We start from the raw sequence: 23,616 nt of genomic DNA on the forward strand, positions 1-23,616 counted from the left end.
ATGGATGGCTGTTGTTTCTGAATGATAACATCAAATTAACTTTTTAAGTCAAAAAATTTTACCAAAATATCTCTAAGATAAGTGGACATTTTTTTTTAAATTCATGTGCTTCAGCTTATAGATGAAGATTTTTCTCTAGTCTTGGGTCACTTCCCAAAAATGAACAGATCATTTTCCATTATCTAGTAACTATCCAACTGAACTGAGATCTTTAAGAGTTATACATTATTGCTGGGGTGTTTATAACTTTAGTGCAGTCTTAAAGATAAGATCGCCACTAGGAAAAATAAAGAAGCTAGTGAAAATTCAATTAGTCCGTAAGTACAGGGTTGCGCAACAAAGTCTTGGATTTTAGCGGTATTCCTTTAGATGAAGAACAATGAGGCAGAGGTGGTTTGGGGAGTGAGCTCAAGAACTGTTTCACTATAGATTTTAAAAGGCAGTTGTACAGGGGAGTAGAGGCTTAGAAGAGACAGAGGCGCCAAGTTTCACTTGGAGGACCATCATCATCTAGAGAGCCAGGATGCAAAATGTGACCTGCGGGGAAGGGAGTCCAGAAATGATTGCTGGCGGACTTAACACTGAGGATGAAGAAGGGGAAGAGAACACAACCAGGAGGAATGAATCAGAATGCACCACAGTGGCACCCAAAACGATAGGGAGATGACAGATTGAACCAAACATTTCTGGTGATTTACGTTACATAAGGACTCAGCAACGCCATAGTATTAGCTGATTTAGTGGTCAGTAGTGGCCTTGATTAGAGCAGATTCCTTGGAATGGTGTGTTTTTTTTTTTTTAAACAGAATGAGGGAAGAGGAAGCTGAAACCAGAACTTCCAATTTTAGCTTTCAAGTTTTGCTGAAAACACACCCAGAGAAATTGGGTGGCATTCAGCAATTCAAGATAAAAACAAGTTTAATTTTGTTGTGTTTAAGATGACAGAGAACCAGGATGTCTGTTGTGTGACAGTTTCTTCCAGAGAGGACAAGGATGTTGCCGCCATAGGCTCTTAACAATACGGCTGCCTACAAGAAAATGTTGAAGATCACACTAGTCTGCATGCCAATATAGATGCAGGAAAATGTTGTGTGGAATAAAAAATAAACGTGGCCTCATGCCTAGATAAAGAGCTACAGGCAGTGAATGACTGCCGAGGAAGGGAGAACCAGGTCTCTTTGCTTGTTTGGCTGGCTGACAGGTTGGTTAGTTTATCTAAGGACAAGACACCAATCCCAAGTGGCCAACTCTAAACACATGCAAAGAAGGGCAACATTAACTAATAAATGAGGATAAACACACACGTAAATATTTACATGCATAACACATACACATATGTATAAAGAGGCCCTGCCCTCAAAAAGGAACTGGGGAGACACTGGAGAAATTAGAGAGGAGGGTGAAAATGGTGCAAACACATTGTCCTCGTGTATGGAATCCTTAAATAAATGACAAATCAAAGGCAGGTCTCTGGGGAAGAAAACAGGTTGAGAAAGGAGAGACAGATGCCCAAGATACTAGGACTGAGAGAAAAATGGGTGAAAAGCATTCTATGAGGAAAGGAAGCTGCCTAGAAGGATGCAGTGTACCACTTGAGATCTGCACTCACAGCTGCCCAGCCACACCAAGAAGAATCCTATGAATTTTTAAAATATGGTTCTGCTGCTTGGAAAGGCGGGACTCTCAAGAAGTTGACTTTGTTCAAGACTACCGATCTTCCAAGTTAGAAAAGACTGAGCATTGAAAAGAACTGGGGCTTAAAGCTATGCTAGAGTGTACTTATAAATTAGAATGTGGGCTCTATGCCTCTGCAGAAAACAGTAAGGAAACAAGAACATATAGGCCTGGGAATGGTGGCGGGAGACAGATAAGAGGGCCAGCAAAAAGCCAAGGAGGGACATCAGGTCATGAGGAACAAACATCCCCACAGAAGAAGTCTTCTTTTCCTTACAACCTACAGCTCCTAAAATGGTACCTTTCAATTTGTGTTTTGGGATTTGGGGGCACTATTTTTTTTAAACTTATTTTTTTCCCACCAGGCATGGTGGTACACAACTTTAATTGAAGAAGAGGTAGAAGCAGGAGGATCTCCGTGAGTCTGAGGACAGCCTGGTCCACACTGTGAGCTCTAAGCCAGCCAGAGCTACATTGTCCAACCCTGTCTCAAAGTATGCACACATATGCAAACACACACACACACACACTTTCAGACTATATATTTTGAACATGTTTTTCCCCTACCCTAACCCCTCCAAGATCCTCCCCACCTCCCCACCTACCCAACTTCGTGTTTTAACTAAAGGCACTTTTAATATATCAAATTAGGTCACACCATAACAGTTTTTGTACAAAATACAAACTTTGGTTCCAATAAGCAGTTAAATATTTTTTTAATTTATTTAGATATTTTTTAAAAAAAAATCATCCCAAATTCCTACTCCCTCCTCTCCTCCCATTCCTTCCACACAACCTCCCACCCCACCCCTATCTAATCCTAAGAGAGGGTAAGGCACTTTGTTTTGTGGAAGGTCCAAGGCCCTCCCTACTACATCTAGGCTGAGCAAGATATACATCCAAAGAGAAAAGGATCCCGAAAAGCCAGTACATGCAGTAGAGATAAATCCCAGTGCCACTGCCAGTGACCCCTCAGTCTTCCCCGGTCATGCAACTGTCAACCACATTTAGAGGAACTAGTTTGGTCCTATGCTTGTTCCTTCCCAGTCCAGCTGGAGTTGGTGAGCTCCCATTAGCTCAGGTAAACTGTTTCAGTGGATGAACCCTTCATGGTCTTGACCTCTTTGCTCATATTCTCATTCCTTCCACCCTTCAACTGGACCTTGGGAACTCAGTCCAGGGTTAAATCTTGATATTATATGAAAAATTCAATATATCCAAAGAAAAACATTTAAAATGATCATGCGTGGTTGGTCTCCACAAAAACATTAAATAATAATAAAGCAACCATGGAAGGTCCGTCCTTTTCTGAATGGAGATGGAGGAGGAGTGGATGGGGACAGGGGTGGAGGGACAGGGGTGGATGGGGACAGGTGTGGATGGGGACAGGGGTGGATGGGGACAGGGGTGGATGAGGACAGGGGTGGATGGGGAAAGGGGAGGAGACAGGAAAAGAGGAGGGAGGGGAAACTGGCTGATATATAAAGTAAATGAAAAAAGTGTTATTTAAATTTTAAAAAAGAATAAAGCAATTGAATTACAGCTCACCTGAACATGTCTGTTGGCTGTACATATCTGGTAGGCAACAATATTTGAATCGAAAGATACACTTTTCTTTTTTGATACAGTTTTCAAAGACATGGAAGTCATTAAGAAACCGCTTATCAACAGTTAACACATAGCATCCACCTACCACCCAGATCAGCATGACTCTCTGGTATTGGACAAAAATGAAATCTTTGGGGAACTCATGTCATGGGGTTTAAAGACTAGATCTCCTGTGTCGGCAATAGCCGACATTATTTCATTTAATCCTTACAACAATCCTGTATGATGGGTATTAATATTACTCCCCTCTAATAAGTGAGACAAACAAATGAAACAGAGCCATTTGGTCCTACAGGAGGGAATTAATTTGTTCAGAACTGAAAGTTGGTAGATGGAAAAGCCAGAACTGAAACTCACTCTGACTCCTGAAGCTAACCGCTCATCTTTCACGCTATATAGTCCAATTGACATGTAGTATCACTAATATTAATGGGCTCATACGAAGTATATAATTGCCCCCAATATATTGGTGGCATAATTGCTGAAAGGTCATGTTTGTCATCATCATTTTGTATTCAGCTATAAAGGAACGCTTTGTGAAACAGAGATGCTCTTTCAGAGTACACAGCAAGCTGTAAGTTGGCCCCAGACCTCTGAAACTATCCTTGGTAGGAGATCTGAGTTCAGTACATTTTCCTGCAGGTATTGAGTGAGGGATGTCACTGAGCTGCTCAGGAAGCTTCCCATCTCCGACCTTCCTCCAGGCTTAACCAGTGTGGAACACCAACAGGAGACTGGACAGAGGCTAGAACAGAGAGCCGAGCTCAGATTAGTAACTTCTCTGTAACCGGGATGCAATGCCAGGACCGAAGCATTTTAAGGAAGAACACAGTTCCTGGGGGATAAAGTCCATAACGGCAGGAACAGGAAGCCAAGTGATATATGTCATCACACAAAAAGCAGAAAGAAAGAACAGGAAGTGGGGATGAGGCTATGTAACTTTCAAAGTTCACTCCCAGTCCCAGTGATGTACTTCCTCCGGCAAAGCTCTGCCACCTAAAGGTCCCTTAATCTCTAGTGCCACCAGCTGGAGACCAAATATCCAAATACCTGAGCCTATGGGGGACGTTTCTCTTCAAAGCACCACAGGGCCTTTGCTTTCCTCACTTAATTCCTGAAGAGGCCTACACAGTGAATGAACACACAAGTTCCTGCTGCATTGTCTAGCGGTGGTGGCCTGCTCCCGCTTTCCAACATGCAAGGGTTATGCTGTGTTATAACCTGAATGCTCCGTAGACCTAGGTGAATATTTCCTTAACTACACTTATTATTACAGATTACTTACTTGTAGTGTTGCAAAAATCCTACACAGATACAGAAGTGATCTATTTGAACAAAGAATATGCCATAGCATTTTTTAAAGGACATCTACCGTGAGTGTGTGTATGTGTGTGTGTGTGTATGTGCACGCATGCGTGTGTGTGGAGGGGGTGCCTGCTCACATATAAACCAGGTGGAAGCCAGAGGTCAACTTTGAGTGTCATTCTTCATTAGCCATCTACCTAGTTTTTGAGATTAGTTCTCTCATTGGCCTGGGGGGGGTGTCACTGATTAATTTAGATTGGCTAGCCAGGGAGCCGAGAGCGATGGGCGTATGTCTGGCTCTCCTGCACTGAGATAACAGACATCCGCCATCATGACTGTCTATTTTCAGCAAGGCCTGGAGGATGAAACTCAGGTCCTCATGCTTGTGCATCAAGTACTATACCGACCAAGCTGACTCCACTCCTTGTGTGCTTTTGTAAGAAGAGCGAGGATATGTAAGGACATTACAGACAGGCAAAGAAACTTTCATCAGACTCCTAATGCTGAAGAGCCGGCTTTTCAAATGGGACCTCATAAATCACTCCAGCCCGAGCTAAGTGCGACGGTAATGGAAGATGAACAGCCTGCACAAGCAGACACATGGTGGCCATGCACAGAAAGCCATTCTAACCTTCTCGGCCATGTTGCTTCTCTACTAATTAGGATGAGGACATGAAGATTTATGTTTGGCTCGAGCATTTATGAGCCCAAACCGAACGTAGCTAACCACTGGGTTTTGTAAGCGCGGAGTTAAAGACAGCTAGTCACCTACGTTTATGAGATCCGTGGTGAAAGGTTTGCAGCGCCTGGACAGGTATCTGCGAAGCTAAAGCGCCTCACGTGATTGCTGGCATTTGTTAGCGTAGACATTCTGCTCGAGGAGGGCTAATGGGAGTGTAGACAAACCTTTGCTCTGGTATTGGAAGGGCTGCAAAGTCATCTAAAGTTAAGGCATGCTCTTAATGACGCAGTATTGCTATTCTGTGTCTCAGAATTTATCCCAAGAAAACAATCACAGCTGTGTGTAAGATTTATCTACTCATACATTTGCTAGGACAATCAACAGACACGCCCACATGAGAGACTATGCACTTACTTAAATGTATAATGGCTTAGGGAAATGTTTACAAAGTATTTTGCTTGGGAGCCAGGTATTAAAACCATATGCAGGCTACTTCTGGGGCTAGTCCAAATACTAGCTGCTATCACCTCTCATTCCAAGAGATCACTAAACACTGAACAGAACATGAAAATCAGCCATAAGAGAAGTCTGGAAACTACATGATGGCAGGGAGATTGGATGTTAACGTGGATACGAATAAGGAGCAGAGGATGAGCTCCAAGGCCTCGCAAGTCTCCTCTGTTCCCCAGGTGTGAACTGCGCGGAGGCTGACTCCAGGAACTCAGTCTACAAGACTTCTGTGTTCTAGAAATAGGGTGTCCACCTCTCTGCCCCTCTCCCCACTTTGGCAAAGTCCCCATGCCTCTTAGCCCCTCGCCACCCCAATAAAAACTTTCCTCTGTAATAATACAGTGGACAAAAGAATTTGTCCCAAGAAAATAGGCACCCACTAGGGTATGAAAGAGGGCCTATCTTAACTCTTTTCTTTTCCAGAGTGAAGGCACAGGCCTGTCGTGTGAACTGCATGACAGCAGGGGAAAGTAAACGTCGAGAAGAGGCCATCCTTCGAGACAGGGAAGCAGGACACAGAGCACGTGACAGACACGACTGGAAGGAAAAACTGGAGAATGTCAGCACAGCGCACATAAGAACCGATATCAGCCCCAGGCACAAATGGAAAAGACCCAAAGAAACAGAGTGGTGGCTTCAAAACAGAAAATGCCTCCGAAGTCAGTGTTCAACTCCCAGCTAACCTGAGTAGTACGAGACCCTGTCAAACTCCCAAAGCAAAGAGCACATTGCAAACTCTAAGGACACCAAAAACCTCCATGAGACAGAATATAAAACTGCAACCCAAACAGGATGATACCAACGACAAGAAACCAATGAATTAACATTTCCATACAACTTTGAAATGGCCCAGAATCTCACACAAATAATTTTTTTTGCAAGATGGGGGTATTAAACCAAAAAACTTGATGCGCACAAATCCAGACAAATATAAGACATACACAAACATACATATATTTTTAAATCATCAGAAGCCAAATCAAAGTTGGTTCAGACACTGGAATAACAAGGGAAGGAGCTTAAGGCAATTCTCTGGAACGATTCTTTAGGTAAACGTGAACACTGTTGAAATGGCTGACAAGTAGGAATGTCTTCCCAGGCAACAGCAAGTGTAAAAAGGAACCAGATGGCCATTTCAGATCTAAAACATACATTATTTATTCCAAATGAGTTTACTGTCAATTTGACCCATGCTTGAGTTGTCTGGAAAGGGGGGCTGCAATGAGTCTATGCCTCCATCCAGATCGCCTGTGGACAAGTCTATAGCTCATTTTCTTGATTAATGATTGATGTAGTGTCTTAGGGTTTCTATTGCTGCACTGAAACACTAACCAAAAAGCAAGGTAGGGAAGAAACGGTTTCTTTGGCTTACACTTCTGGATCATAGTCCATCACTGGAGGAAGTCACAACAGGAACTCAAGCAGCAGGAACTGGAACCTGGAGACAGGAACCGACGCAGAGGCTACAGAGAGGTGCTGCTTACCCAGTTGCTTTCCCTGGCTTGCTCATTCTCTTTTCTTACAGAATCAGGACCACCAGCCCAGGGAGAGCGTCACCCACCATGGCGAATGAGAAAATGTCTTACAGCTGGATCTCATGGAGGCATTTCTTCAACTGAGGCTCTTTCCTCTCTGATGACTCTAGCTTGTGTCAAGTTGACACAAAACGATCCAGTACATGTTGACTGGTCCATCTCACTGTGGCCAGTACCAACCCTGGGTCTTGGATAGTAAAAGGTAATAGGCTTAAAGGTATAAGCAAACCATGAGGACCAAGCCAGTAAACAGTGTTCCTCCATGTCCTCTGCCTCAGTCCATGCCTCCAGGCTCCTACCTAAGTTCCTTTCCAGACTTTTCTTATTGCCAGAGTATAACTTGAAAGTTGTAAGATAAAATGAACCCTTTCCTACCCAAGTTGTTTTTGATCAAGGTATTTTATCACAATAGAAACCCTAAATAAGACAATATTCATATATTTTTACAAAAACTAAATGGATGTGCTCTGGAGAAGAAAACGAGTGATAGAAGACTTGGTAACCAGAATTATGAACCAAATTATACAACCAAAAAAAAAAGACAAAACTGGAAAAAAAAAAGTGGTAATTCATTAAACTGTGACATATTAATCAAAAGGTCAGAGTCCCAAAGAAATTTTACCCAGCACTCGGGAGGCAAAGGCAAGTAGATCTCTGTCCGTTTGAGGCCAGCCTGGTCTACACAGTGAGTGATAACTCACTCTCAGTAACACAACAGTGTTGCTCTCAGACTGCCAGAGCAACACAGTGAGACCCTTGTCTCAGGGAAAAGTAGAAGGAGCGGGAGAGGTGGAGAGAGGGGGAGAAGAAGATTTCACAAATTGAGTAAAAAGAATAAAATTAACAAATGAACAAAAATCTAGAATTACAACCGCCACACCATCCAGAAATGAGTTTTGCACATTTATGGGAAAGAAACGAAAGCTCATGATCACAAAAAGAAACCTGATCATTAATATTCATACACCTTTATTTATAATAGTCCAGAGTAGAAACAGTCCTGAGCTTGGTTACATCCATTAGCATGAAATATTAATAATGCGTATGAGCTTCCATAGAAATATTCTGAATCAAATAAGGCAATTCCAAACAGTCAGAAATGTATGGTTCTAGTTAAATAACATTCTTAAAATGATTTTTTTTTAAATTATGGCTATGGAGGGCAAATTTAAGTTTGCCAGTGATCAGGGATACAGTGGAAGACAAAGGCTACATTGAGGGATCTGTGTAAGGATGGGCAAGGTTCATACTGTAGGATGGACCTTTTCCATACCTTGAATGCTTCAGCACCAGTCTCTCTGGTACAGGACGGCATCACTGGGGAGAACTGGGTATAGCCTACTCTAAGGATTCGGCTGTCTTATAATCATCAATAAAGGATTTGGGTATAGACTACGAAGGAAAATTTAGGTTCATAAAAAAACTGGGACACAAGTGTTAACCTCAGGACTTTCCTCTTGTTACTACAAACTTGCAAGGCTCAAAAGCAATTCCATGTGTTAAAAAAAAAAAATAGACAAACTGGCCTGAAAGATAGAGGCCAGAGGGCAAAGGCTCTTGAAATCTAAGCCTGCAAGCTTGGTGTCCTAAGGTTCGTCCCTGGAAGCCACATAAAGTCAGAATCAGAGAACACCACAAGGTCGTCCACTAGCCGATACAGACGTGTCACGGAACATGCACACACATAAAGAAACACACACACACATAAAGCTAATAAAACTAGGTTAAATAAAATTGACAAACTGTGGTACATCTAACAACATGGAACACACTGGTGGTGCAGGCAGCGTTCATGAATTTGAAATTCACTGCTGTAAATACATTTTAAAAAGAATGGAACCAAAAACCATACAGCAACCCCTTTATTTTGTTTCTAGGAAAAGGTAATAAACAACACAGGAAAAGAGCATAAGTAGCACTGTAAGGCAAATCTGGGGCTGCAGCAAATCAGGGGCGTGTTGGGCTCTGAAGGGGTGAAAATACGAAGCTATGTTTTACATAGTCATGACAATAATTACTAAATCCTATGAATCTGTCAAAACCTAGAAAAATTACACAAAAGTATATTTAATGTATGAAGATTAAGAATAAATTTATCAAAAACATGTGCAGATACGGATTTTCTGTTTATAATATATATACATGCCTGACAGAGTAAATATTAAAATACTAACATTGGTACCTGAGTAACATTTGTAATTTAAAAATTACATAACATGAATAATATTTTTGTCTGGCACACATGTACATATGTGCATACATGCATACACATATCTGCAGTTTAACATTTTGTGTATTTTTGTGAGTAATATTCAAAAACATCTAGAAACACTAAAATGTAAAGAAATTAGGGAGAATTAAGATGGAAACACTTTCCTCCCTACAGCTTCCTGTATTTTCCAAATATTTCCCCTTTTAATACTTCTTAAATTAAAAAAATAATAATTTTTGTTCGCTGATGTACAAATTTTCTATAATGACTACGCACTGCTTTTTGAAGTTAACAGGTCCCATGATATAAAAGCCTCACAAGCGTAACTACATGTCATTAGAAGAAGTCTGGCAAGTCTCCATCCACCCCCACACCTCCCAGAACAAGTTCTACCCCACAGTGGAGCTTGTCAAAGGGTGTGTCTCTTCCCAACAGAGCCTTGTTGCTGCACTGGGACTCAGTGCGCTGCAGGAGAGAAATGAGCCCTCTAACAGCCTCCCACAGGCTGCACAGAGAAAGCCCTGCTAGCACAGAGCCCCAGGCAGCCAGATTTTTCCAGGCTTGGTTGGCTCACAAGACCATCTGATTCAATGTGGAAAATTGTACTATTGCTCGCTCCTCCGCAACACAGACAAACAGACGAAAACCCTCAAAAGCAGCCACCAATTTTGCTGTTATACCAGGCATAGGGGAGGGGGAAGGGTGGGGACAGGGCGACCTCAACCTTTGCTCACGTGACTTTCTACAATCTCAAGGCCATTCTCAGCTAATAGAGGGACTAGGTGAATAGGTCAGCCACCATTTGCCCTCCCTGACCAAACAAGGCTTCTGTTCTGTGCCTAATCCAAAAGGAGTCTGCAAATGAGAAGGGGCGGGGAGAAGAGACTAAATGCAAAGAACTGTTCTCCTAATTTTTCTCCTAGATTAGAAAAAAAAAAAAAAGACTATTGGATCATTCAAGTATTCACTCATGTTTGACTGTCCTGCAGAAAAACAGGGAGTCACATGCTCTGTTTAATATCTAAAAGAATAAAAACTAAAAAAAAACTATTAGCTTTGTTCACCAAGTAGTAATGAACCAGTGGCCTCCTCATGGCATCTGTGACTTTGATTGGCAAAATGGCGTAACGTAGTTACATAACAACATACAGAATGGCGAGATATTTTATTTGCTATTCACATTAAACCATGTACTGCCGTCAAGGAGACACTTGATAAGTATGTAAATGAACATAAGACTAACTCAAATGCAAAGTGCGGTTACTTGGGCATTTTAGTATGCTGGCCTTAACATTTTCATAAATGTCAAAAATTTTCATGTCTAAAGTAAAATAGGTGTACTCAGGAAAATCTATTTGATTATCTCCTGCTTTTTGAAATGCCCAAGACCTTCCATATCAGAGCCTTTCTTATTTTGTTCCTTCCATGGTTTTCTCAAATTCTTTTTGCAATACATAATAGATTAGATAATGATAACAACAACATGAAGCGATTCTTTCTTGATCATTCACTCAGATAAAATATAAGACCTTGTCTTGATCTTTCATAATACAAAACATAAACTTTAAGAATATTTAGTTAGTTGGGTGTGGGAACACATGCCTTTCATCCCAGCACTGCGAAAGCAGAGGCAAGGAGATCTCTTTGAGTTTCAGGTCAGCCAGGGGTACACAGTGAGACTTTGTCTCAAGAACAAAGCTAGTGCTAGGCAGTGGTGGTGCATGCTTTTAATCCCAGCACTCGGGAGGCAGAGGCAGGCAGATCTCTGTGAGTTCGAGTCCAGCCTGGTCTACAAGAGCTAGTTCCAGGCAGGATAGGAACCAAAAAGCTACGGAGAAACCCTGTCTCGAAAATCAAAAAAAAAAAAAAAAAAAAAAAAAAAAAAAAAAAAAAAAAAAAAAAAAAACAAAGCTAGCAAACAAAAGAATGTTGAATTATGGTAGTTGAAAGGGATTAGCTGTTATATTACTAGTGTCCTAAATACGAGGATATGAGTAACAACTTCCAAGTGTCAGTGCCTGGAAGAAATGTCCCACTGGTAGGTTGCTAAGCTTCCACTATTTCAACTCTAGGGACAATAAGATATCTTGGCTCCCCCAAAGATTATCCCAGTATGTTTTTCAACTGGACTAACTGGTCCACCACTGATGTAATAGTACCTGTTTTTCTCTTCTATTCTCAAGCTGTAATCTTTTGCATGTTTTCACTATGTTCAAGGCACCTTAGGCATATTTTGAAAGTATGTATAATTAGTATATGCAGGCATTCTGCATTAAATGACAAAACAGTGCAGCCTGGAACATCATTTATCAAATTAGAATATGGGCAGGCATCACCGGATGATCTTATAAAGATGTAAAGTCTGGTCGAGAAGGTGTTGAGGTTTGGATGTGGATTGTTGCCCATAGGCTCACAGGTTCGAGTGCCTGGTCCCTGTCAACTCATCATGTTTGGAAGGCTATAGAAACTTCAGGAGTTTGAAACTCTTTCATGAGTGTGGATGAGCCTTAAAGTTTTGCTGTCCAGCTCCATTCTCTGCTTCCCGACATCAGAGTGTCCTGTGGGAGCACATTCTGCTTCTTCAGCCAATAGTCTTTAAGAGACCATGCCCAAGCAATGTGACCCGCTACGCACATGTACTTGCCAACATGCCTTTCCCTTCATGACGGACTCTACCCTCTCTCACACTGAGATCCAAATCAAACTGCTAGTTCCTTTAATTCCTTCTTTGGAGGGATTTTGTCATAGCCAAGGAACAAGGATTCAAACAAAAGTTGTGAGTTACAGAGTGGCACCCGGAGAAGGCTGGCCCGTGCGGATCTCCGTTCACACTGTGGGAACGGGGGATGACAGAACACATTCTGCCAATGTGTGAATGACAAGTCAGTCTGAAATCAATGAGGAAAACACTGCCCCCTGAGAAACGATCACTAAGTAACAAAGCCAGAAGTGCCTGAGAACACCAGGCCCCATTTGGTTTTTAGGAACTTGAATCCAACATCATTGCTAAGTTTTAGTAACACACATCCAGATCATGTTTTCAAGGAAGCAGATTCTGACTCCATTATTAGACATTCTACTGTACACACCGAAACCGCATTTGGGTGGGTCAAAGCACTTTAAAATTGGCTTTGATGTTTTGGAAGAAGGGAGGAGAAGAAAAGAATTCTCCTAAACTATTTGGAAAGAGATAGTCCCCCCTGCTTGTTCAGACACTTACTTACAACCTATTGCTCCAAGCACTACCAGGAGGGCTCATACAACACAGTTGCCTTTAGTTTAATTTATGCGGCGTCTATTCTAATCCTTTGTTTTAATTATCTTTGGGGGAAATTACTACGCAAGCTGAAGAAGAACCATGCAGCTAGTGAATACAGGCATGAATCCAGATCATGCGAAGAAAAATTCCTCCGTAAATACACTGACTAAGAGAATATCCAAATAGTTTGTTTAATTTTTTTCCAGCACATTTACAATTACCTTCTGGCTCAGTTGTTCAGCAGTAGCTCCTGAGATAGTTAATAGCAAAGAAAAGACCTACTCTTCTCCGTGTTGTTTGGTCTTTGAACCATTTCCCACTGCCCAATGTCACACATACGCATGCTCCAGGTGGTGAAGGACCTAAGATCCTATGTTTGCATACAATCCAAAATGAAACAACTGTCTAATGGACATAAAGCACATAATGCACAAAGGACCAGCTAAATCGCTGCATTCAGCTATGAGGATGTTTTCTCTACCAGAGACTCTCCAGCCAAGAATGTTCTTTTTCTATTGCTGCTAGGACAAGCTACCAAAATGGTAGTGGCCTAACCTGCACGAGCTTAGCATTTTATAGCTCCAAAGGTCAGAAGTTCAAAACAGGTTTCCTTGAGGTAAAACTCAGATATCAGCCGACGTGTACACACTCCAGAAATGCAAGGGGAAAATCCAGTTCCTTGCCCCTTTCTGGGCTGAAGGTCCCTTCTACCATCTTCACAACTGACAATATTACCACTCTGTCCTTCACTTTATTGGTAACATCTTCCTCTTCCTTGTTTTGAGTCTTCACCTGTTTGGTCATTCTGCTTTTAAGGATGTTCACGACTACACAGTACCCACTTAACTATTCTGCATATTCCAGAAAAAATTTAAGCTCAGTTGTTAACTGGTGCAAATTCCACCTGAGGTCTTAATTCCCCTCTTGTACAGCAATTTAACCTAGCCATGGATGCTGAGCTTTAAGAACTGGAAATCGTTGGCTCCCATAATTCTCCCTAACACATCAAGGTGGTCTTTTTCCACTTGAACCTGAATTCTCCAATAACACTCTCGTTCCCTTACAGTCTTTCCACACTAAGAAAAGCAACTCTTGGGCAATAATGATCTAAGAGTACTGGTAGCAATAAGCTATCTTTCAGAGTTTGACCACAGGTTCTGGATCTACTAGAATGACTCTCCTACCCAAGGGAAGATTTGAATTAGGCCAGCATGGCCACACCACATAGCCATCTGCACCTGGATACTAGAGTCCCGGTTTCCCGTCTCCTGATGGAGGAAGTTGACGTGGCAGAATTAGAACCCAACTGTGGCTGTCAGGGTGAGTGCCCTTACCTGCCATCCAACCCAAGCTGGCCAGAACGGGGCCTTGTCATGAAAATTGTGAAAAGCGACTGCCCTCTTTGAAAAGGGACTAGAATACTTAAAATTGCCCAAGATGTTAGTAAGTAAAGTTTATTCACTGGCATTTAAAAACACAGAGACACACATGTACACACATGCACACACACACACACACACACACACGTGTAAAATTAGGTGGTGACTCTCATTAGGGCACTCTTTTAACACCATCACAAGGGTCAGACAGGTTGGCTATCTGAACAGCTGTACCCCAAGGACGCTAACCCTCTACTAGAAGAGTAACAGTCTGCATGCTTTTTGGACTTTATTTCAGATGGGGTTTCTCTTAGGAACTATTTTTTAAGTGTAATTATTCTACTACACTCAGTAGCCACAGAAGGTGACAAGTTTGAGTGATTGGATTAAGGCTCGAGATAAACAGGGACTAAAACATGAATATGAAATAAAGTTTTAAACCTGAGTTTAATACCGGACTACAAAAAAAAAGTCTGTATAGTTAAGTGCTATTAAAAAGAAGTGAGTCCAACCATTGAATACAAAAATAGAAAGGGCATGACAGCCTATCAAACTGACTCTACTGCTGTCTCGAGTCACATGAAGGTTAGCAGAGGGAGATTGTTTCCTAACTCATAATAAGCAAAGCCAATGTGTGAAGCAGAAGTCCTGTCTTGGGTTGACCAGCACCCCCAAGTTCTACCCTGATCACCCTGATCTGTGTCTCCATTCACCACACAAGAGCCATGAAAGGCAAAAGCACAGTAGAACAGGGTTCATGAGAGCTATAGTTCCACCTTTGGCGATACTCAAATGGGCCAACTCAAGGGAAGAGCTGACTCAGGAGTGAGAGAAGGCCTTAACTCTAAAGGACCCTGAAAGTGTATGCACAGATTTTTTTTCCTAATAGCATGTGAGCATCACTGATGTAAACATGAAACATCTGTCAGAAGAGACATGATGCCTTGTGCATGCTCTAAAGATTCTCTGCACATAACTGCTGGGGCCTGACTCTGACGATGTGAGTCTCTGCTGTCCTACACATCTGGTAAAGCCAATCTCCACTGACTAGCCAATCAGCTCCTCCAGGAAGGTAATCCTGTTGATAACTATCTACCTGAAAGACACAAGAAACTGGGAGCGAAGCCCCACCATGTGCTCCCCAGGTGGACAGACATAGGAAGAAAGGAACACTGGTAGGGAATTCATACATTCAGAGCAAAGTCAATTCCAAGAAGGAGTTGAAATCTCAATTCAGGTAGCACTGGACAGTCTTGTGCCTCGAGACAGCTGGGGAAAAGGCAGTATATCTTACGTAGTGCACGCTGAAGCATCTAGCTGTGTTTCTAACGGCATTCCACACCTCTGGAAAGATCTTCAAATAGGTTCAAATTTGTCAAGATGGAGAGTCAACAACATCCGTGACAACCTTCTGGATGTGACAACTGTATAATCTCAGATAGTCCTAGCAGTCCAGGAATTGGTTGTATTTTTTTTCTCTGTGGTTTTTAAATGACTTTTGTTTCCCTACACTGCCCATGTCTGGAGATCTTTTAGCTTTGTCTTGGTGACTTTTCACTGAGAAGTTTCAGGTCTCCCTCACGTTATGACTGGGCATTGTGTCCACCCTCTGATTATCTACAAGAGTACTTTGGGTACCCAAGTAGGAGAACTTTAAACTAGTAACTATAGTCTCCTGAATCTGTTTACAAGTATCACATGTTGACAGATGATTACGCAAACTACAAACTTTCACTGTGGAAGACTGGAAGTTCCAAGTATGTCAGGTCGAGCCCGCCATGAACTGTTCTCTTGGTGTTTTCCAGTGGAAAGGTCAGAAACACACTGTTGACAATGGGCAGAAAAGGCATGTGCAAAGGTTTTATTGTGTGCTTTCTCTCCCTCCGATGGAGAGGTTCCAGTGCTTCTAAGCCATGTTCCAAGAAACCAGACAATACTCAGACTCCCGCGCGAGTGTTGCAAGTTTACCTTGGCAGGTGGCTTTGGAAAGCACTTCCGAGGAGGATAAACCTGAGGACACTCAGGATCAAGGCTGACAGATGCTTTTGCTGGCGTTATCCTCTTTGCATGTCACTTCTTAGAAGCAGACCTATGCCCATTTGGCTATGCCCCATCTTTTTATCTCCCCTACCTACCAGGTAAAAGGTGAGAGGGGCATCCAGGCCTTCATGGGACCCCAGCCAGCATGACTGTTGGTGGCGCACACACGCTGGTGCTTGTGTGAGTCACACACACACACACACACACACACACACACACACACACACACACCACACACACCCCGGGGAGGGGACGGGGGGCGGTGCAGCTGGACAAGGGAGAAACAGGATAGCCTATGGCCTTACCAGATCAATGAAGGTCAGGAACTTCCAGCTCCCCCCATAGGTCTGATGGGAGGGCATTTCGATGGCTTTGTAGTTGCACAGGATGGAGCAATAGGACAGCAGGATGGCCACCCGCAGCACCTGGCAGGGGACAAGCGCCATGTTCGCGCGGCCTGGCCCGGCGGGACTGCTTGCAGGGCGGGCGGGTTCTTTCGCGGTGCCCGGCGGCGGCGCCGTGGGAACCCGGGCGCGGTGCGGCGAGGGGCGGAGCGCAGGAGGCGGGGCGTGTCCCCCGGGACGGACGCGGCTGCGAGCGCACCGGCGACCTGCGCGGGCGGGGCGGGAGTGAGGCCGACGCGGGCCGGCGGCCTGGTGTCATCTCTGGCGTCATCTACGTCATTCTGCAGCTGCGTTCGCAGCCCGGGCCGGGCGCCCCCTAGGCGGTCCTCGAGGTCTACCGCCGGCCTGCGTGCCGGAGCGCGGTCCAGGGGGAGGAAGGGTCAGCATCCCCGGGCTGCTGGCTCGGGAGATAGACGCTCGCTGCCACCGCACCCACGGGGGTCAGCCGTCCTCCAGTGACACCTATTAGGATTCAGCTGAAGGTTTAAAGTTGATCAGCATTTACGACTGTGAAAGCCCTTATAAATTAATTCCACGAGGCTTTGTTAATTTATCAATACGTAACAGAAGATTAAACATGAGCTTTGAACAAGTTCTTTTAAAACTTTTTACTATGCACGCACGCTCTCGTGTGTGTGTGTGTGTGTGTGTGTGTGTGTGTGTGTGTGTGTGTGTACCATAGGAAAAGTGTGGAGGCCAGAGTAAACAGCTGGTGTGAGAATTCTCTCATTCCACAACGTGGGTCCCCGCTATCAAACTCAGATCATGGGGCTTGACAGCACGCGCCTTTGCCAGCTGAGCCATTTCAGTGACCAGAAGAAGTTTTATAAATAGAAATCTATGGTGATTGCCCTTACTGCTAGGAGACTGCATTCCATTTTAAAAGCCAAACCACCCGGTGGATGTAAATCTCACCCACGCATGTGTGATTTAATACAAATCCTTCAGAGTTAAAATTCCTTTTGCTCTTCGACATTTGCCCCCTTAGACTACAGTACCAGCGATCAATGAAAGGAAAGTAAATCTAAAGCTGATTCCCTCAGCCTTCCAGTAAATGTTGTCACAGGGAAGTTGCAACAGTCTGTGGGCAGCGTAGTTATTTTATTTTATTTTCTTAAATCATGATCATGTTTCAGCCAACCAGATAAAGGGTCCGGTTATGAGAAGGCCACATAGGTATTTCCTGTGGATCTATTCACAACAGGTGTCCCCTTCAAATAGTCTCTGAGTCAGAGTATGAGGGGGCAGGGAAAGCATAGTCTCAGGGGTAGAGAAGCCAGCAAGTCCAGCATGCACTCCTGAAGGTTTCCAACCAACAAGGGAAGAAAGCCCTGAGATCTTTCCAAATGGCATAATTATGCTGAAAGAAACTGAAGCCAAATCGAGCATAAAAAATATTCTTCATTCACAACCTAGAAACTCATTCTCATACTAAAGTCGGGGCTATTTGTGTGTGTGTCCTTGCTGAATGTTCATGATTGCAAGGAAAAAATTGAATTTATTGAAAATCCCTCAGTCCTACAAAGACCTTAAAGAAGTTTCTAGAAAGTGAAGTGCCATTTTAAAGTTGGATACACCTCTCCTATTTGGATTTTAGAATCTTGTTAATAAGATTTCTCTTCCTTCATAATTATAAAATAAAGTAGTATTTTTATTTTAAAAATTTACTGTGGATATAAATATGATGACATCATGTGTTCTGTTGCTCTGTTTTCGGAGGGGTGTTTTGAACCTGTATTAACAGATTTACTTTTATCATCCTGATTTGCTAACCATGTGAGATGACTTTATGTTTTTAAGAATGAAACATTTCACGTTTTAAAAGAACATCAGTTTCCAATCCTTAAGACTTTCTGTTCGCAGTTTCTTACCGGTATCTTAAGATATTCAGGGGCTTTCTGCTTGCCTTTATGTTTTTCTGTCCTAATTAGGTTTTTCTATTGCTGTGAGAAGACACCATGGCCACAGCAACTCTCACAAGGAAAACATTTAATTAGGGCTTGCTTACAGTGTCAGAGGTTCACTCCATTATCAACACAGCAAGAGAATGGCAGCATGTAAGCAGACACGGAGTTGTAGTAGCTGAGACTCCTACATCTTGTAAGCAACAGGAACCTGACTGAGACGCTGGGCAGTATCCTGAGCGTAGATAACCTCAAACCCAAATCCACAGTGACACACTTCCTTCAACAAGGCCAGGCCCACTCCAACAAAGCCATACATGCTAATAGTGCCACTCCCTATGAAATTAAGGGGGCTAATTACATTCGAACTACCACACAGGTTTTCTCTGTATGACCCTGACTGTCCTGGAACTCTTTCAAACTCAGAAAGAGCCACCTGCCTCTGCCTCCTGAGTGCTGAGATTAGAGGTGAGTACCATCGTTGCTGGGCTCTCTCTCTTTGCTTTTTAGTCCCTACCTTAACATCCTAGTCATGGTTCATAGGCGTTCTCTGTGAGACAATAATCTGAATACCATCGTATTTCCAGTTTATCAAATACTATGTTGCATGGATTTATAACCTCAATCAACACGCTGCTTCTGCTAGGAAGCAGATTTATTTATTTATACTTCCATGATTTCACATTGGATTTCGGTACCAGGCTCGCTGTGTGGAAGAAATGTCGGAGCGTCACGTTCTTCATTTTTCACTTTGCTGCACAGTTGGTGAGGTCAAAGGAGGAAAAACAGGCTCATCCACCTGAGTTTTACACAGTAAACAAGCCAAGCCCCCAGAGAAGACTGCAGAACTCTGTTTTAGCTTTTAGTTATATTAGGGCTTTCAAGGTGAGGATTGAATAAATTCTGCTGTAAGTACTCCTAAAAACTGGCACAAGCTCTTTATTTGTGTGTGTGTGTGTGTGTGTGTGTGTGTGTGTTGTGTGTGTGACAAAAATTTTGCTAGGGAGACACTACACAGAGAGTCACACACATATCTACTCAGTCCAGATAGGGATCCCCATGACCGACCAAAGTAGGAATACCATCAAAGTCCAACTTGATGTGAACCCATGAGTTTTATTGGGGTTAATTACAGGAATGTAGCTGAAGGATTCATTACAGGAGTAGAAATGACTAAAGACGGCTGCACCACCACCCCCACATGGGTGGTAGGTCACAAAAGCTGGGAAACTTGGAGTACACGGCACAGCCTGAAGGCAGCTCAAAGGGTTGGAGAGTGTCTTCTCTAAGTGACTCTGGTCTAAACCTCTCCCAGGCAGCTCAGCTGGTTTCTACTCTTCCAGGCATCTGATCTGGTCTACGAGTCTTCAGCTCCTTATAGGAACTGTGGGCTTTTAGTGCTTACTGCAGTAGGGAGGGCCCTAGTGAATCTGGTCAGTTTCAGGGATTTCCTGAAGCTTTTTTTGAGTTGTTTATCTTCCTGTTGAAGTAGCTTTCCGTAGAATGGAATGTTTCAATCTCCTAGAAGAAGCTGTTACACAACTCTCTCTCTGTGTGTGTGTGTGTGTGTGTGTGTGTGTGTGTGTGTTTTGGAGGGAGAGATTGGCATATTGGCACATTGTCTGATGATACTTGTTAGCTTTGGAAATGGCAGGGACTGCTGTGTCTGTTCTGTTTCTAGAAGCCAATTTTATATAACCAGAGGTCCCAATTTGAAATTTGGGTGTGGTTCTATGGTGTAATGGTTAGCACTCTGGATTCTGAAATTTGGGAGGAAGTTTGAGCAACAGTTCCTTATAATAATCAACGATCATGCATATTTTGGGTTCTGTATTGACATTAAATAATTATTTCTAATATACCACAAAGGTGAAGATTAAGAGACTTGGGCATGGCCAAATCTTCTCAATGTGAACAAACATCCATCAAAGGTTTGAAAAACTGGAGACTGACATCCTCTTAAAACAGTGTCTCGGCCAGGGGCAGGCCATATATTTAACTTCAAAATCTATAAAAATCATCTCACCATGGTTAGCAAATCATAAGATAACAAAAGCAAACCAATTAAAAGAGGTTCAAAACACTCCCTTAAAACCAATACAGAATTCTTGTTGGAATGTTATTCACCCAAAAGAAAACTGCTAATGATTAAATTTGAAACATTTGAGTCACCTCTTTTTCCTTCATTATAAAAGTAGCATATTTACAATATTAAAATTATAAAAAAATAAAATACAACATTATCTCCACCCCAAGAAAACCACTGAATACTCTTACTTCTCCCTTTTAGCTTTTATAACCCCAGAGGACACTGGATATGGCATAATCTATACAGCAATCTGCATCCTAAACATTAAATTAATTTTAACATTTTTGTTTTGTTTTGTTTTGTTTTTCAAGACAGGGTTTATCTGTGCAGCCCTTTCTGTCCCGAAACTTGTTCTGTGGATGAGGTTGGCATAGAGATCCACTTGCCTCTGCCTTCCGACAGATGGGTTGAAAGTCATGATTCACCACTAGCTTATTAGCTTAACTATAACTAAAATTCCTATTTTTTTAAAACAAGTAAAAACTCATTAAAATAAATTGCACTGAATGATTTTAGAACACTGCATCATATGGATTTCATATGTGGGTCAGATTTTCCCCCAGTTTGGGATGTCTACGTAGCTCCCTAAACTTTGCTCTGAATACACTCTGATGGAGGAAGGTCATTGGTTAATTATAATAAACCAACTGCTTGGCCTCATAGCTTAGAACATAGATGGGAGGAATAAACAGAATAGAATTCTGGGCTGAAGAGGAAGTGAGGTCAGACTCTGCTCTGCTTCCAGAGGGACCGGACAGCTCTGCTCTCTGGAGCAGAGACGCCATGCTCTGCTCTCCCAGGCAGCTCCAACCCATGATGGACTTAGGCTAGAATCTTCCCAGTAAGCGCACCTTGGGGTGCTTACACACATCGTTAGAAATGGGCTAGTCCAGGTGTGAGAATTAGCCTGTAAGGGCTAGAGTTCATGGGCCAAGCAGTTCTTAAATGAATACAGTTTGTGTGTTGTTATTTCGGGCATGAGCTAGCCAAGCGGCCAGGGTATTGGGGACGCAGCCCCACCGCTCATATTTCAACAACACTCTACACAGGGCCTGCAGTTTTTACTGGGAAAGCCACTTTTTAAGTGGTTGGAGCTTAAAACGAGTAAGAAGTTTTATAGGCTAACATGTATACTTGTTTTCTTTCATTGTGTAAGTGTGTGTGTGTGTAGGTGCACATGAGTGTGGGTGCTCAAGAATGCCAGAAGAGGGCACCAGATCCCCTGTAGTTGGATATATGAGAAGTTTGCCTGCTGGCTCTGAACTCTGGTGCTCTGCAAGAACAATTGTGAGCTTTTAACTGCTGAACCATCTCTTTAGGCCCCATGAGTACTTGTTCATGCATGTTTATATGAATTGAGGTGCCAATAAGACTGCTTTTGGCCTGGTGGTCAACTGGAAAAGATGAAGGGAAAGAAGTAGGCCAAAATAAAAGGTATTCTTTTCATTCAACTGAAGTTCAATATAGTGGTTTTAAAAAGTCCTAATGCAAAATGAAAGGAAAATGCATTTAATTAATGAGTTTTTCCCCCTACTAAGCTGTAAGAGGTTTCTCCCCCAACTATAGGTCAAATGAGCAACGGGTACTGAGAGGAGCAAGGCCAGTGGGCTGAGAGGCGTTCAGCAGTTAGGACCTCCACACAAGATTTGCCTTTCCATTATGCTCGGTTTATTTACACAAACATTCCTACAATATCATGCTATTATAAAGATTATGGTTATCTCATTTGTAAATAGATATCATCCCACTAAGCGGGAATCCGGGGCAGGAAATACTGCGGGCTTCGCTGGGGAATCCTCTCTCATGAGAGCGCTTAGGGGGCAACAAGCTCAGTTCTTCAGCCGAGGCAAGCCAAGAGGATGACACCGTTGGGAGTTCCAGAAGGTCCCTGAGAGCATCAGCCAATGGCATGTGTAAACTCAGGAACCGTGCCAGAAAAACATGATGATTGCTGGAGTCAAAGTCACCCAACAGCCAGTCTCAAAGTCCCTTTGTTGACGGGGATCGGCACAGCGGCTTGAGATGGCGGTGTCTCTGGAGCAGAGCAGTGTGAGCCTGAGACAGCCTCCAAAATTCCCATGTCTTTGTTTGTTTTTGTTTTGCATTGTCCCAGTAGGCATTAGCTTTGCACTCTCAGGGCTCACAGTTTAGGGTTGATTCAGTTACATATTGGGGCCACATCAGACCCTGCCTTAAGTTTGACTCCTATCAGAGCTGGCCTCTGGTTGGCTCCCTTACACATCTTACAAGCGTGACATTATTCCCAGTCACCAAAAATGATTTTGCTCCTGTTAACAAGCACTTCTGCTTGCATTGATATTGCTGGCTAGAGTAGACTTGCGACCTACAAACGGGCTGTCTGCTAGAGAGAACTCTGTGAAGGCAGGAGATTTCTAAAGAACTCCATGGAGGCCCGTTGCAAAGCTTTGGAAAAAGCAGTTTTGTGTGGGCTAGTGATGAGTCACTGAAAGCTTTCAGGGGATTGGAAAGCGCCCCCTCACTTCTGGTGCTGACCCTGCCTTGGCCAGTGCTTCCCACTCTACTGGACATGCTACATATCTCCACCTCCAAACCCACGTCTTTCAGAGAGACTTGCCGTTTAATCCATGCGATCTGACAGTCTCTCCTTGAGACTCAGGAGGTAGACTTCCTGCTTGCAGCAACCCATCTGGATGGCTTACTGGAGATCCAGAAACGGCATCTGCTGGCTGCACTGTTTCCTTCCCAGAAATAGCATTCTCTGCAGCGTTCCTGAATTCTGCTTGCCATGGTAGAGACAGCCAGACAGATCCAGAGGACCCTGGAGTGTGAGGCTCTTAAGGTTCAGTATCCCTGGAGACATGGTGAGGTGAAGGTCATATGGTAACAGATATGTGTTCCGGGGAGATGCTGCTAGGAGAATACACATCTTTAGGAGCTCATTGAGTGGATGGTAATGAGTGATAAAAGACATCTCCTAAAGCATTCTAGAGTAAGAGTGATGCTAACGAGAAACCTGGTGTAACATGAGAGTCC

The 23,616-nt window shown here is 43.1% G+C and overlaps 1 protein-coding gene across 4 annotated transcripts in view; it reads right to left on the bottom strand.

Moving 5' to 3' along the window:
• Nucleotides 1-16,851, bottom strand: part of Aig1 (androgen induced 1) — a 218,531-nt gene extending 201,680 nt beyond the window's left edge. The window contains exons 1-3 of one of the 4 annotated variants that reach the window (XM_050122239.1): nt 16,505-16,851; nt 13,716-13,744; nt 4,692-4,719 (exon numbers count right to left, since the gene is read on the bottom strand). In XM_050122239.1, coding sequence (XP_049978196.1) covers nt 4,692-4,719; nt 13,716-13,744; nt 16,505-16,650 — 203 coding nt within the window. In that variant the 5' untranslated portion in view covers nt 16,651-16,851. The remainder of the gene's footprint in view (nt 1-4,691; nt 4,720-13,715; nt 13,745-16,504) is intronic. The other 3 variants (XM_050122241.1, XM_050122240.1, XM_050122238.1) reach the window with 3 other exon arrangements.
• Nucleotides 16,852-23,616: the final 6,765 nt, after the last annotated feature.

Source organism: Alexandromys fortis, unplaced genomic scaffold (assembly GCF_014885135.2).
Source record: "Alexandromys fortis isolate MF-2015 unplaced genomic scaffold, M_Fortis_MF-2015_v1.1 scaffold_215, whole genome shotgun sequence".
NCBI classification, from domain to species: domain Eukaryota; kingdom Metazoa; phylum Chordata; class Mammalia; order Rodentia; family Cricetidae; genus Alexandromys; species Alexandromys fortis.